The sequence below is a fragment of the Lineus longissimus genome, chromosome 3 (genome assembly GCF_910592395.1).
Source record: "Lineus longissimus chromosome 3, tnLinLong1.2, whole genome shotgun sequence".
In the NCBI taxonomy this organism is placed as follows: domain Eukaryota; kingdom Metazoa; phylum Nemertea; class Pilidiophora; order Heteronemertea; family Lineidae; genus Lineus; species Lineus longissimus.
The window spans coordinates 25574048-25589529 of NC_088310.1; the positions used below are offsets into that span (position 1 = coordinate 25574048).

The following is a 15482-nucleotide window of genomic DNA, read 5'->3' on the forward strand; positions in this document are numbered from 1 at the left end:
CACTGTGGAAGATATCCTAGGTCTGGCTGACTAAATTGGGCTAATGGGCAATTCTGATGTTGTATGCGCCTGCAATGTACACTCCAGAACATTAGGTTACTTTATTTATCACTTCTAGATAACCTAAATGTGGCGTAGTCTACACCTAGGCAGACAAAGCCAGGTAAACATCATATTTCCGATACAACCAGGGTACAAAGTGTAGCTGCTTTCCATATATTTTCTAGACTATTTTCCAATACAGTGGAACCCTGGTTGGCGACCATCAGTCCCAAAAGGTTTTTGACTCCGAAAAATTTTCAGAATTTTGAACTTATGAAAAAGATGAAAAAATTCCTAAGTCCAAATATATTTTTCACTTGTTTTTTTTTTCTGCTCAAAATGAGGCAACATCATCACTCCCAAAACTTTTTTGGCTTTGAAAATTAAAAAAAAAAAAAGTATTTTGAACTGACAGTAGCTGCGCTTACACCACGAAATATTGGTGGACCAATTGCACGTACACCACCACATTGCCGCGACAAATTGGTTCGGCAATCCATTGCCGATACAAATTGCCGAGCGAATTTGTCCCACCAAGCTTGATGGTCCAAATTCGCCCGGCTTGTTGAAAGCTCGGCTTTGTCGTGGTGTAAGCGCAAATGGATCGGCAATTAGCTAGTTAGATGGTTCGGCTCCAGGTGGCGTTTTCGAAATGGCGCTTTCTGCTTATTGTTTGCGCGCCATCTGTAGCCGGATTTTATAACTAGCTGCAGCGCTGGTGTAAGCGCTTGGTGGATTTTCGATGGTGCGGCATTGGTTCCCGAACCAAGATTGGTGGTCCATTTTCAGGTGGTGTAAGTGCGGCTTGTGTGTGAACAACATAAAATCGTTATCTTAAATCCAGACCAAACTAACAAGCCCTATTATTTCAAATCAACACTAAATGATACACCCAATATTCCTAACTAGCGTTTCTTTCTTTTTACCTCTGTTATATTAGCTTAATGAAAACCATGGAGCATGTGGTGTAATTAGCGCTCTCAAAGAAAACTGGACTAACATCAGGCAATTATGGCCAGGGTTGACTAACTAATGGAGGAATGAATGGCAAAGTAGCAAGAGCCTGCATAGAATATGTTTCAGCCACTTGAGGGGCTCCTTCAAGCTTCTAACCAAGCCCCCAATTCATCAGACCATTACTGGTGAGAGGCCAGTTCAAAATGATAGGCAAATATGGATGTTTCTGTATAGCTAAACCAATTATTTTTGCTGCAAACTTCAATTTTGGAGGCTGCCCAGAACTGATGAGGATAATAGGCCACATGATAATCTTTCGTAGCCTAGTACAAAAATCAATGTGACTTATGGCTTTATTTAGCCACTCACTACTCACCAATTGAGAAATTAAACTCTACTTAATGAAAATATGATTAGGACCTCATATACCATTATAAGCATTCCACTTTTTTATGAACCGATAAAACAGCCAAGAGAGAGAGTGTATCAGGAAAGGCAGATGAAACTGACAATAGTGCGAGGTACACACTGATGGAGTCCCAGCCTGAAACCGACAATACCCTGGTTACATTGTTTCTGAGCCCCTTGCCTGAAATCAACAATATTCCGGGTACAGTGTGTAGGTCACAAATGCACACAAAAGGCCATTAGAAACCAATTTCACTTAAAAATTAAAGAGAGTCAATATCTCTCTATCGCCTCGTTGGCTGCTGGCCTGATCCCCTTATGAATGATGAAAGGGAATTTCTCCATCAAGGGGCCATCTCAAAACCTGTGGCCGCAGTGTGAAAGCCCGGAGGGCCCATCATACACGAATCTCCATCATAGTTTAGAATCTGATGAGAGTGCCCGATGATATCTTTAAGCCTTCCAGATAGAGGCAACATTGCATGCTAGTGATACTGTCCTTCAAGTGAGGTTTTCAGCAGAAAATGTCTATCAGGGCAAGGTCAGAGCCATAATGAGTGAATAAAATAACTACTGTCAACACGCAGTAACTGTAATTTTGCAAGGGAACCATGGACTTCTTGCCTAGCCAGTCATTAGACCAAAGGTTCCCCATCGGGGACTCTCTCGAACACATTCTTGAATTATTGAACTGCAGATAGTATAAACTACACGACCGACTCATAGCCTCAACTCTAATTACTAAATCCATATTTTCTAGCCATAAATGAAGCATTTTACAAACTACATGAAGAATTAATGACTGTCGGGCTGCGTATATTACTCTACAAGCATTGAAAGTGATCAGATTAAAACCAAATAATGATTCTCCATGGTCTGTTTCTGTTTTGAAATTCAGCACAAAATAGAATGAACTGCATGACTGTTTTGGGTGACGAACCTAAAAATATGGTATCATGTTTAGATTTCAAGTGCTGTCATTTCGAATATCTGCAAGTATATGTCACACAAGTTCTTAAGCGCTCCATGATTTTGTCACTCTACAAACTGCTCGTTTGCCGAGCACCAAATAAGCAAGCTTGACAACAGCATCCCCCTCTTGTAGAGTAATTCCCTCTTTTGGGCTGACTTTTCTTTTAATATCCTGCTGAAGCCATCTGTTTTGGGCATGCTCCGACCCCATCATGCTGTCAAACGTATACTAATACTCAATATTCTACTGCCCAAATTCAACACAGGCAAACCAGTGTTCAAACTGTTTCTTCCATGATACATCACATAGCACAGGGCAAGTGATTATCAGGCCTTAACCGCCTGGAATGTGAGGTTCACCCAAGCTCTCCAATACAGCAGTGAATGCCCCTAGGTTAGCGCCTAATAATATGATCTAGAGATGCAAGTCATGGAGCTGATACGTAATGCGCTCTGGTTGATATTGCATCTACGCTCCAAGGAAATTGATGGTATGATATAAACTTGCAGATTATGCGATATGGTATGCTGCACTCTGTCCATAGCATACGCACAAATGGGACATTGTTTTAGATTACAATTTTCATTGAATACTGAAATGCTATGATGCCGAGTGTGTATTTGTGGAATGGACATTAAGAAAGATGGATGGCCAAAAACAATGGGTACTGCGGTGGAGCAGACGACAGCACCAATATGAGAACATCATTTTATTGGATATGAAAATGGCTACGAGTCTTGATGGGTGGTGATATGGTGCAAAAAAGGCGGCATTCGGGGATTCGGCTCATGAAAAACCACCAGGGTCCTGTCACACCATAATAGCGAAACGTTATTACATATCTGTCAATTTACATCTTGGACATTTACTATAGTTCCACCGATATAAGACCAAGTCAACCAAGTCATTTTGAAGGAGCACCGAAAAATTGTCCCAACACAACTCTGAGAAGACTGTGACCATAATCATCCAACTTGTTTTTGAGACCTATAAAAATGGTCTCAATGTTTAGAGGCAAGCATGAATCATGGACTATCTCCCGAGATTATTTATTACACCCAGGTGATATTCAACGCCCCCGAGGGAAAAATTACAGATCGCACTGCTCAAGACTAATTCGCAGAAAGCACATACCGCATATCAGATGGCAGTGTTCTCCGTGAGGTATCAGAAAGCAAGACAAAAACTGCAATTTTTTTCTTTGCAATTCAAAATTTCACCAGTTCTCGGTGTATTGAAAGTACTTATTCCTTGCTTACAGACCAAGGACACAATGGGACCATATATATACACTTATGAAAGCTGACTACCCAAAACTATCAACAGACCACTGAACGCCTTATAGTGATAGTCAAAAGCTTACAATCTCACGTAATATTGTACCATGCCCGCCAATATCAACCTCCTTCTCTTCAAGATGAAAAACTGTCTGAGTATTACCTCTGATCCAATTGCAGAGTTAGTGAACACATCACCCTGGTTGTATCGACTTTATAGTCTAAGCCACACAACCCAATGTTATTGTGACAGGCGACAATGACAGCATTCGCCACTGATAAAAACTGACAGATTTCAAATAACATTAAATTGAACCCTTTGTTGGTGTGTACTGCGCCGACAATGGGATATCATGACCTCTTCTTTAGGATATTAGTAACTAACTCAATAATCTTGACAAGCTACTGGGTCAAACTTGCGTTTCATTTTTGCCCTTGTATGACAGAGGGGGTTTAGCCAGAGAGATCTAAGGCTTTGAAATGGAGAAATCGAATGGCAATATTTAGAGATGAAAGCCAGATAACACAAGCTGTTACTTTCACAAAACATGAAAATACATTGAATCAGTTTATATTTTATTATTGGGGTACTGCTGGAGCAATGATTTTTATCACAGCTGATGGCAGTCTATACACAAAAATCAGAAATGCACAGCTCAAAAATCAGAAAACACTTCTGCAACTATTTTGAGTATATCTAGTGAAAATGGTATGAGAGAACAGGAACTAAAGAGTGAAATTTAAGACAATTTTGAATCTTCTCTGAGGCAATGACCATGATGGGTGAACAATACCTAATACTTTAACCCTCGTTCATTTTCAGTAATATCGTACCGGTTGGGTTTCAAAATATTTCAGAAGGAGAGGCAGATGGGGGGGGGGGGGGGGGGGACCGTACCCCATCCTCATTTGCATTGGTACTAATCTTTCAAAATGTCTTAAATCAAATCTTCTCAGATCATGTCCTCGACCTCAAAGCGTCATCGTCAAGTAATTCAAATTCTACACTGCAACCAGGTAAGAAAGAGTAAACTTAAAGCAGGAAAACATTGGATAAATGATGACTGATGAGAAGGAAATAAAAACAGTGACTGATCATTCTTCGACTGGGAAAATTTAGACACCAATATCGGGCTAAGCCTCCAGCTTGTGTTCTTGAGTAGTACACCAAGTACTTAACGTAATAACATTGACAACTTTTGTCATTAATGCCGGCAAATGAATTGCTATAGCAACAAATTCAGTGCCTGATTTATTTGAAAAGACTACACTGATGGGTTGTATCAAATCTATTGGACGAGTTGATGACACAGAGAGACCTTTGAGAAAAACTCTGGGTGTCTACTAATGACTGTGATCGCTATCCTTCGTGGACTATTCTCGACTTCCTCGTGGCACTGAGCGGATACAAATATCTGATCTAGTCGATAACTAATCAGCTCCGAGAAAACTAATGATATTCACACAATTTTTTATAATAATGAACAGGTCATTGGTGTTACCAGCTGACCACTGGCGTAAAGCTTGGCCTGATTGGATGTCAGTTTGTCAAACCAAAGGTTAAGAAGATCTGACCTAAATTCAACAAATTTCTACCAATAACGAGAGGTGGCCAAAAGACAAACTGTCAAATGACCTAAGCGACTGATTTCACCCAATTTGGAAAAGAGTTTTTCAATCATCGCTAGTTATACCAATTATGATGGTGATTGGGTGAAGATACAGCCACAACAAAGATCAAGGATCTTTTACCTATACTGGTCAAGAATATGATTCAGCCAAGCAGAAATGTAAAATGATATTCATCCGAAGTGAAGCCGTCCAATTATTTTTAAGTAACTGATTTCATAACCTCAAGGCCATCCAATCATCGATTGTCTCCCCAATTATAAAGGTGATTATTCCAAGTTAAAAGGTGATCACAAATATGACCACTGTAGAATATGCTACATCTACTGATTCAGAGCAATTCTGAAAGCCAGCGCATCATTCCCTTGATAGTTTAGTGCAATAAACTTATTGATATTTAGAGGATCAATATTTAGATTAGCAGTGTCTCAGACACTGACCAACATAAACAATTGACACATTCATTTCATCAGAAAGCAGATGACTTTTCAGCGTCAATTTTCACCCGATTTTCACCCTCGTATTAACGCATTGTACAGCCCAAGTCGTATCTGCATGTCTCGAATAGCTTTCAATTTTCCAATATAGATATGGTGTACGTGGAATGTAAAATTCTACAACAGCCAAATAAATCATTCTGAAATAATGGCTGAACGCTTCAATGCATGTGCATCGACTGCAGCCTACAGCCATGGGACATGCATTCTGAACATTAAGCTGGCTAGTACACGGCATGTACAAAGCGTCGTACTTGTCAATTGCAAGATGCCACACAAGAGGCACGGACTCTGCCACCACACCATGACTGGACAGAGACGTGTTATTTCAGCGCTACATATACTCAACTCAAGATGAGTCCATCGGAAGTCAGTCATACATCAACTACTTGAGGCGGACAAAAACTTCAATAATTTCCTTGCCCAAGAGCTGAAGTAGCACTTTGAGTGGATTGTGTGTTATCTTTGGAGAACACCAATACTGCAGACAGTGCCAGCAAAACATTTTGGATTGACGATAATCTGAAATTGTCCAGCTCGCCTTCTCTCTTCAACATGACCAGTATATGCATGCACAGATTTTGTGACATACAGCGTGTATCGATAGTTTCTTTGAAGGTCAAATTATGGCTCAGTGCTGTGAGATAAAGTAAGAGAAGAGTGGGTAATCCAGCTTATTTTCCGATATTTCAAATCCCCATAATCTTTAGTTAATATGCATTCTAAGCAAAACAGGTAAACAGTGGTATATTGCTGAAATGAATATCACAACAAATATAAATCAACATATGACCGACTACAGCAAAATTTGGCTTTATAAACATACTGACTTCATACATATGTACACTTGAGATTAATATCAGCATCAACTGTGACCATGTTACCCTGTCTTTGCGACCATTATCACATGTGACCACTTGCTTCTGGTGCTCATTGCAGGTGCCTCAACAAGAATCAGTGACCACAATGACTTGTCATCAAAGTCAAACCCAGTGATAACCAGCTTCACCTACAGACAAGAGATCTTATTGTCGCACAGAGCAGCAATTATAATCATATGTCTCGGCGATTTACAATCACTTGTTTGCACAGTCTGCAATCTGAATGGACTTATTTTGTGACATTCGTTATCCTCACCCCAAAATCTGAGGTTCACATCTATGTCGAATCGATAATCTTTAAATTGTCCCAGGCTAATGTTTCCCGAGGGGTATAGATCATGGTATCATAAGATTCTAAAATAACATTGATATCCGGACAAACCCATTTTCACAGTGCGTCTTATCTTGCCCAATTTAAGCAAATCTATCCATGGACCATATGATTTATCAATATCAACGTATGACTTTTATCTTAGAATACGGTATATCGGTAAATCGCATCAAGGTCGAATGGTTCAATCAGAAAATGTAGTGAGTATCACATGTCTAAAACAATAGATCTGTAGAGCACGGCTATATATAGTGAAATTTCCAATCAATTGGCATTGGGTGTCCTTGCCATGGCTGCTGGGTTATATCAACTGAAACACATCGCTATATGTCCATAAAAAGGGAATATTCCCAAGGGTCCGACCAGATCAGGACTTGACTAGGTCATTGGGCTAGAATACAGACTCTGGTGAGCTTGGTCCTAGTGGAACCCCAGTCAAATGATGGTACACTGGTATGTCGTCTCCTCATGCTCAGTCGTTGAAAATTGTCTTAGGTGAATAAGGGGACATACTTGTAGGGCATTTATTGGAGCTTTTTGTGAATAATGGACGGAATCATCGGTTTCTAGTGCATCCAATTTTCAATTTACCTATGCATTCTCCTAGATGATGCTGTGAAGGGCTATAGGGAGGAAACTCAAGACCAACAGTGACACTTTCACAAGACAATCATTTACTAGACATGCACACTGCAGAAATATTCCGCCCATTTAAGAAAGTGTGAAGAAGGCGAACTTACCCGATCTTGGTACGAACATGTTAGGTGTGGACTGTGGGCCTGAAACTGTTGGACGGGAGAATTAGGTCAGCTGGCACTTGTAAAATGGTGCAGAAACTGATTGGTTCGTCTTTGTAAAATGGTGCAGAAAATAGTTGCTTGGCACTTGTGAAAAGGTGCAGAAATTGGTTGGTTGATGAGTTGGTTGGTAATTGTAAAGTGGTGCAGATATTGGTTGGCTGGTTGGTACTTGTAAAGTGGTGCGAATTGGTTGGTTGACATGTGAAAAGATGCCAAGTTGATTGTTTGATACTTGTAAAATGGTGCAGAAATGGTTTGTTTGGCATTTCAAATATTTTGCAGTGAGTTTGCAGTGAGTTGGTTTATTTCTATGCAAGGTACTTATATTGAGACTCGACTAGAGCACATGTTGAGAGTACAAATGAAAATAAATAAATATATACTTGGTCAAAAAAACTAATTAACTCTAATTAGGAACTTCAGGCCCTTAAGGTCACAAGTCGAGATGTTTCAAGAAAGAATCAACCTGCTATGAGAGGGTTAATTAATGGCATGAGGGTTAATTAACGTCAAGAATGCCAAAAGGTATACAGAAAGGTTCACAACACTGAAAATAACTTAATGAAAGATAAAACCGACAAACCAAATGTACCTTAAGTTTAACATGGCCCACCTGCCAGTTAAGTGCACTGATTAAGGATTCAAACACATTCAGCCATGCTTGATTAGGATACATCAGCTTTTCCTAAGACCCATAATTAGGGTAAGACACTCAACTGAGTTCAAAGAAACTTAACAGAAACAAGGATATGTTAAGATTAGGCATAAGCAAGGCCTAGGGCAGGCCCAGGGCAGAATTGGGCAACAACTTTCCATGTCTGGAGGATTTAACATGGGAAAAACCTAAGAGGTTTTTGTAAAGAAGTCAGTCTGATTTCTGAGAATAATCCTGTATTTTAGTCAGGTAGCCTAAGTCCCAATAAGGCTGCAGGCCAGATACATAGATAGGCATAAGATAATTTGAGATAACAAAAGAGTGCTTAAGACATAAATTTGACTTTAGTTGCTGGGGGACCAGATGCCATTCCTATAAGACAACTATGCATCTAAGACTGGCATGGACTAATCTATAGTAGCCTGGGCCATGTATACCCTTCTTCGAGCCAAATATTACAATTTTTGGGATATGATACATATAATATCACAGTGATGGATGACAACGAGACCCTTCCAGTGACATCCAGGGCTTTCTTCTTCACACAAGGATAGGTGTGTCTATACAAATCAACTAAAGGGCAGACATTGGCCCTGATGCTGGGCCCTTAATGGGTCAATCACTTCACAAGAATTGGCCACTGAAATTATGACCCTTTTTGAGCTATTAGGCCTTTAGTATTGTAGCAGTCCTGTGATTATCTAGGAAACAATGCAAGATAAGTGCTTTGAAGGCAGTGATTTACAAACCACAATCATAAAATACCATCAGAATCATTACAGCCCTCATCATATTTACATCATTTACATGTAACATCCATCTCAGAAATTGCTACTTATGACAAAGTTTGCCAACATTTTAGTAAATAATTTGATGATTGAGGGTCATTTTGGCAATGTCCATTAAGAAATGCTATATTGCCGTCCTATTCTCTCGTATACCTTTGCCTTTGCCAATAAGTTACCGAGAGTGTTGGCTCATCATAAATGTTTTCACAGTCGTAATTAAATCAAGGGAATAATTACGTTCATTTTGCCATTCCATATAAAGCCCAGTGTGAAATGAGTCAATAACGAGAGTGACTAGATCGCTATGGACAAGCACCTGACAGCATGCACAGTCTTCACCAGAACAACGGGATTCAATTTTCCAATAACGCCGATCTTGATTCCTATGCTTTACGCATTTATATTAGCAAAGGCAGACGATATCAGCATCACAATGATTTACTTGTCGGGGGAAATGAGAGAATGCCACAACATTTGGTGTTGCTTCATCACTTGGCATTCTAACTGAGGAAATGCCATGTAATATTTGGTGTTGCTCCCTAACTTGGCATTCTAAATGAAGGAATGCCAGAATATTTGGTGGTGCTCCATCGCTTGGCATTCTAACTGAGGAAATGCCATGTAATATTTGGTGTTGCTCCCTAACTTGGCATTATAAATGAAGGAATGCCAGAATATTTGGTGGTGCTCCATCGCTTGGCATTCTAACTGAGGGAATGCCATGCAATATTTGGTGTTGCTCCCTAACTTGGCATTCTAAATGAAGGAATGCCAGAAAATTTGGTGTTGCTCCATCGCTTGGCATTCTAACTGAGGGAATGCCATGCAATATTTGGTGTTGCTCCCTAACTTGGCATTCTAAATGAAGGAATGCCACAATATTTTGAACTGTAATTAGTAATGACACCATTTGGTTTTGCTTCTTCAATGAAAGAACACCATATATCAAACAGCTCCAGTACAGATAACACAGTATCTTTTCTATCAATTTTTATTCAAAATCTAACAGATATAGCATACAATGCATGGCCAGATGCGCTTCAGTTAGAAATGCGTTAACCGCCCATAAACAGCTATAATGCTTTAATACATTCTGCCTTGCACACTCAATTCTGTGACAGAGTGCACAGCTTGCAAAACTTGATTTAATGATACAGCATTCACCTTAGGATCTAATGACCACAGCTTGTGTATTGAGGCTGGCCGATATCAATATCAGAGCAATCAGACCATGCTGAGGAATGGACAGCACAGGGCCTGCATTTGCAGACAGCAAAAGACACAACAGATCAATGAGGTCAGGGTGATCAGACCAGCATGGATGGATTGACACTGGCATGAGTACTCGACAGTGGAACCTCTCCTAGCAGAAACCTCTCTATTAAGGACACAATCTCTTTCAAGCAAACTGCATTTGGTCCAAAATTGGTCTATTCCATCGAAATTGACCTCTTTAAGCAGGACACCTCTCAATTAAGGACTGCACTAGTCAGTTCCAAGGGTGTCCTTAATAGAGAGGTTCTACTGTATTTATATATATATATGCAGCTTGGTCAACTCGGAGCAGTTGCATACTCCTAGCAGACATCAACACATCAAGAGCAGACGATAGAGATCAAGCGGAGATGAGATTTACTGAAGAAACGCGGACGATGATCAAAGAAGCAAGAAATTGATTCAGATACTGCGCGTATATTGACTGCACTGAATGTTGATAAGCAGATCAAGCAAACGAGCCATTCCATCAGTCAATGACCTTGACCTTGGCGATTTCATTTTATTTTCTCTGCGCCAGATATTGCAAGCTATTTTTCTTCAAAACACACTATAGAGCCGAGTTATTGATCTCTCATTTTGTAATCCAATTTATTAGCTAAAAACGGCCAGATACTCTAATAGAGAATGCTGCAATGACTTCGCCTAACCGCATATCCTTCGTAAGCTCACTGATACATTGTGTGTGCTTCTATAGCATAATCATACACTTCGAATTGAATTATAAGAGTAAACAAATTCGTTTCCATTTACAGATTTTTGTGAATTGGTATCGAGTTTCCGTTTGATATAAATATTAATTTAGAGGCAGATTTATCATGTTTGTTCCACAATAACATATATGGTGCAACATTCGCGCTCCAGTCCCTGACTCCACGCTAGATGAGCCAGCTATTTTGTAAACTAGTTCATCATGTTACTTTCAATCAGGGCTGTGATGTTGCTTGTGTACTTTCCACGACAGCATTGAAGAAATTGCAACACAGTATGCCGATACGCTGTTTCTTGTATCATGACAGAATGTTTGCAACTCCTGATATTTTTTGTCAAACGGGTTTGCTACACATAGGCCATCATGGTGTTATGTCATAGCAGAGAAGTCATCCTCTGTATGATTGGGCAACTGAATGGTTCAATGCCACAATGTCTAAAATGATGATGATCACAAACATCTGTAGGTTCATGTACATACATGTATGCATGATACAGCACACAAATGGAAATCACATTCCTGACTTCAACAGTGAATATTTACACAACTGGTCATACAGGCAGCAAGAGACATTGAAATACTGCACAAACATGAGATTATGAAAGCAGATAACTGGGTTTCTAGAATCCATTTGAAATAAATAATAATCAGATTTTTTAGGACACCACATCTGCAGAAGATTGGGATGGATTCAAAGAACACCGACAAAGATCCTTTAGCAAGTGAACGGAAACTCTCGCAAACGTAATCAAGCAAACGCTTCAAAGATATACCCAAGGTCACAAGTGTTCCCAGAGATTCACCACACACTGTCACAGGCTTGCCCAGTGTTTAGGAGGCTTACTTCGGTTATAGAAGAAGCCACAAACTAACCCAGCAAATGACTGATGTGTAACGCCTGCATCGAGAGGGAAAAAATCACCCTCAGGCCCTGTCATCTGGTGCATAAGAAAAACGGTGTGGATGCGTATGCTCATCGTGAACACTGGGCTCCATTGCAGTAAGCTTCCATAAGCTACCAATACATTGAGATATGATGTTGTCACAGATGGTACTTTCTCTTTGAATATAAAATGTTCTCAAATCATCACCCCTTTCAACTCGTCCAGATCAGATGTAAGCAAACATGTTCTGTCAATTCCTTTTTTCTAAGTACAGTGGAACCTCCCTTAGCGGACACCTCTCTATCAAGGACAACCTCTCTATTAAGGACACTAGTTTTGGTCCCAAATTGGTTGTTTCCATTCAATTTGACCTCTCTAATCAGGACACCTCTCTATCAAGGACAGCACTTGTCAGTCCCAAGGGTGTCCTTAATAGAGAGGTTCTACTGTATATAAGGCCGGAAAACGAAGTACAGTACTTGAGTTGACCTGTCATCTGAAATCATTCCAATGGGTTAACCAGTAATCTACTAAAGAGATAATAGTGAAATTCAGAGATCTTTCGACTTCGGCAGATGTCGACTCTGTGTGTCTCATATCCCAAGTGTGTTGTCACAGTTTTCTACAGAAGCATGCACTGTAACATGCAGTAGATTTTGATCCAAATTTATAGCCATATTTTAGTGATTATGAAATTTTAAAGACTGCGTAACACGGGGAGACGAGGCTGCATGATGGGTGAGAAGATGACGAGATCGTGCTCCCAAACGTCGCATTCCGGCCTAATTTTACATCCATGAATGTCATTTCTCATTCTGTGGATTGCATAAAGTTCTAATTCAAACGTATTAATGCCTTCATATTCAATGAATTAGTCCATATGGTGGAGAAATTACTGAGTGCGGTGCTGGTGTAATGACTCCATTAGGAGGCTACTGCCATTGAGTACCAGAGATGGCCGGGATAGGAGTGGCTGTTCATCCTTATAAACGCACCCAAGAAAATGTTTACTCTCTCAAAGTCACCATTTATTGTCCAGAGAGACCTAACAGAAATCGTTCAAACGTGACATAATTTTGAGAATTGAGAAACACCATGGCTTAAGAAAGGGGAAAGAGACATTTCTCTGCAATTAAACATCACAAATCACTAATCTGTATACAAGGGTGTCCACTAAATTGTTACAAAAGAACGCTAATGTCCGTGGAGGTGATAGAGTCCTAGGGGAATTAAACATAAGATAAGATCAGACGATCACAAGCCAGCCTTCCATAGATTCACCACTTCCTCCTGAAGTGATCACATCCCGAGGGCTCAGGGATCCCACGGGAGCCCTGCCTCCCACAGTGTTCACAGTTACACCTCATCTCTATGCAGCATCGGTAAGGATCACTCCTCATATCACTCCAGTATGCAAATCCTCTCCAAGCTCCATGCTACAAAAAATTCAGCGAGTGTTCTCTATGCTAACACTGAATTAAGGTACAAGATGATTTTAATATGTGGCTTTTTATGTGAGATTTTTATTACGTATTACACAAACACATATGCATAAAGAATGTTCTACTGCTATTTGAAAAGGGTGTGGCAATCTAGAAATAAACCAGGAAAAATTGATTTGTGAGAATGAGGATATCTCTTTGGACATGTACAGCAGCTGAAGACCAATGATTCTTATTACAGCTGCAGACTAGCAACATTTTATTGCATGCGAAAAAAATTGCAAGACCGTGGCACGCTTAAGTACCTGGCGAATTTGAGGAACTATTCCTCCTAAATCTTCCACACCTGAGATCCGACCAGCATCTCACCACACCGCCTTGGAATACCCAAGACTCACTGACATCAATACTCTGACAAAAATTGATGACAGCAATTTAGCTACCTTTAAATATTTTAAAATGTGGCACGATTCAGGCTATGCTAGGCAGCATACAAAGAAGCAATTGGCTATGCAATGTCATGGGCATTAGCCCTCACTAGGCGATCAACTGGGCTGGGAAGTTTTTATGAGCTACTTCTCATCTTCTGCTGCAGGGATCAAGCGAAGTCTTGAGAGTGAGCAATCTTGAGGGTGGGCATTTTTATCCATATATGATAGATGACCAAAATTGGGCACATTTTACAAACTAGGAGGATGGCTTAGTCGACATGGAACTAAGGTATCTTATTTCATCGGAGATTTGGCAGAAATCAAATCCCTGTGCACGACTTTAGAGAAATGGGTGCGGGATTCTGAGAGAAAAGTGTTGCCATATGTCCTACTCAGCCAGAAAAGCGTGACAGTACAAGCCTGCTGATACATAATGTTATTATCAGCCACTCAAATAAGTTGTTCTGCATTATTTAAAGCTTTTTAAATGTTCTCACAGATATTCTCCAGTCAAAATCAATTCTATTAAGTTGTACTGAAACTCTCAGTGACCTCTTTTTTTCAACATACACTTATTGACCAGATGGCTAAAACATGTTTCGACTGTTGAACACATTTTTTTCTCTTGATCCCTAAAAAGAAGTCTCCACCCCCTGGATGCCCTCCAACTCCCATTACTTTTAACAATGCTAACTCGACCAACAGACATAATTTCCCATTGTGTCCCGAAAGAAAACTGCCCAAGAGTGGACTGGGAAAGTACAGAAGGCATAATATCATTGGGTCACTAATGCCATTGAAGGACTTGCTCACTTTTATCCTTCATACTAAACATGTCAGGTTGTATGTAACATTAAGAATACAACAAGAAACTAATAAAAGACTCATTTTTTACAATAAATAGTCTTTAGAGAATCCTTAGGGGGTGGTCTGACTTGGCGAAAATTACGGTATATTACAACCATTAGCTACCCTTTATAGATTTCCGACAAGGGACATGATTCCTGCCTGTTTACAAGAACATTACCACAACCCGATAAGCTTAATCTCATGCTAACCAAAACATGGACAGAGGTACAGTTTTACGGCATTTATGTATAGTTTTTTTAGTCTTAACAATGGAACAGACAGAATGGTCAACATCACCAAGGGAAAGGCTGTAAAACATGACAAATCCCAATACTCTGATCAACATTGTCTTAACTCCTATTGCCGCTTAAAGGCATTAAAGGAGAGCTGTGCACAAATTCAAGCTATTCAGAAAAAAAGCCCAGAAGTTCAAAGGACCTATTTGACTCCCCTAGGACTTATTTTAAGAGAGGTATAATTAAGCTTAGTCAGGCATTCTTTCGGAACCTTGAATGCTTAATCACCGATATTGTAAAACATTGTTGTTCGTTTGTGAATGGAGTAACATGGGGTGTAATAACTTCAATTACCTCATCTCGTTTTCTCACGATTTTCGACAAATGTTTATTGGCGCAATAGTGACCCACACAA

General features: G+C 39.9%; 1 protein-coding gene across 6 annotated transcripts in view; it reads right to left on the reverse strand.

Annotated features, from left to right (window-relative positions):
• LOC135484373 (homeobox protein Meis1-like) overlaps window positions 1–15482 on the reverse strand; it is a 184251-nt gene that overhangs the window by 154223 nt on the left and 14546 nt on the right. For 4 of the 6 annotated variants that reach the window (XM_064765765.1, XM_064765768.1, XM_064765766.1 and 1 more), the window contains exon 7: window positions 7736–7780. The exons of the other annotated variants lie outside the window; for them this stretch is intronic. In XM_064765765.1, the coding sequence (XP_064621835.1) occupies window positions 7736–7780 (45 nt within the window). The remainder of the gene's footprint in view (window positions 1–7735; window positions 7781–15482) is intronic. 6 annotated transcript variants of the gene reach the window in all.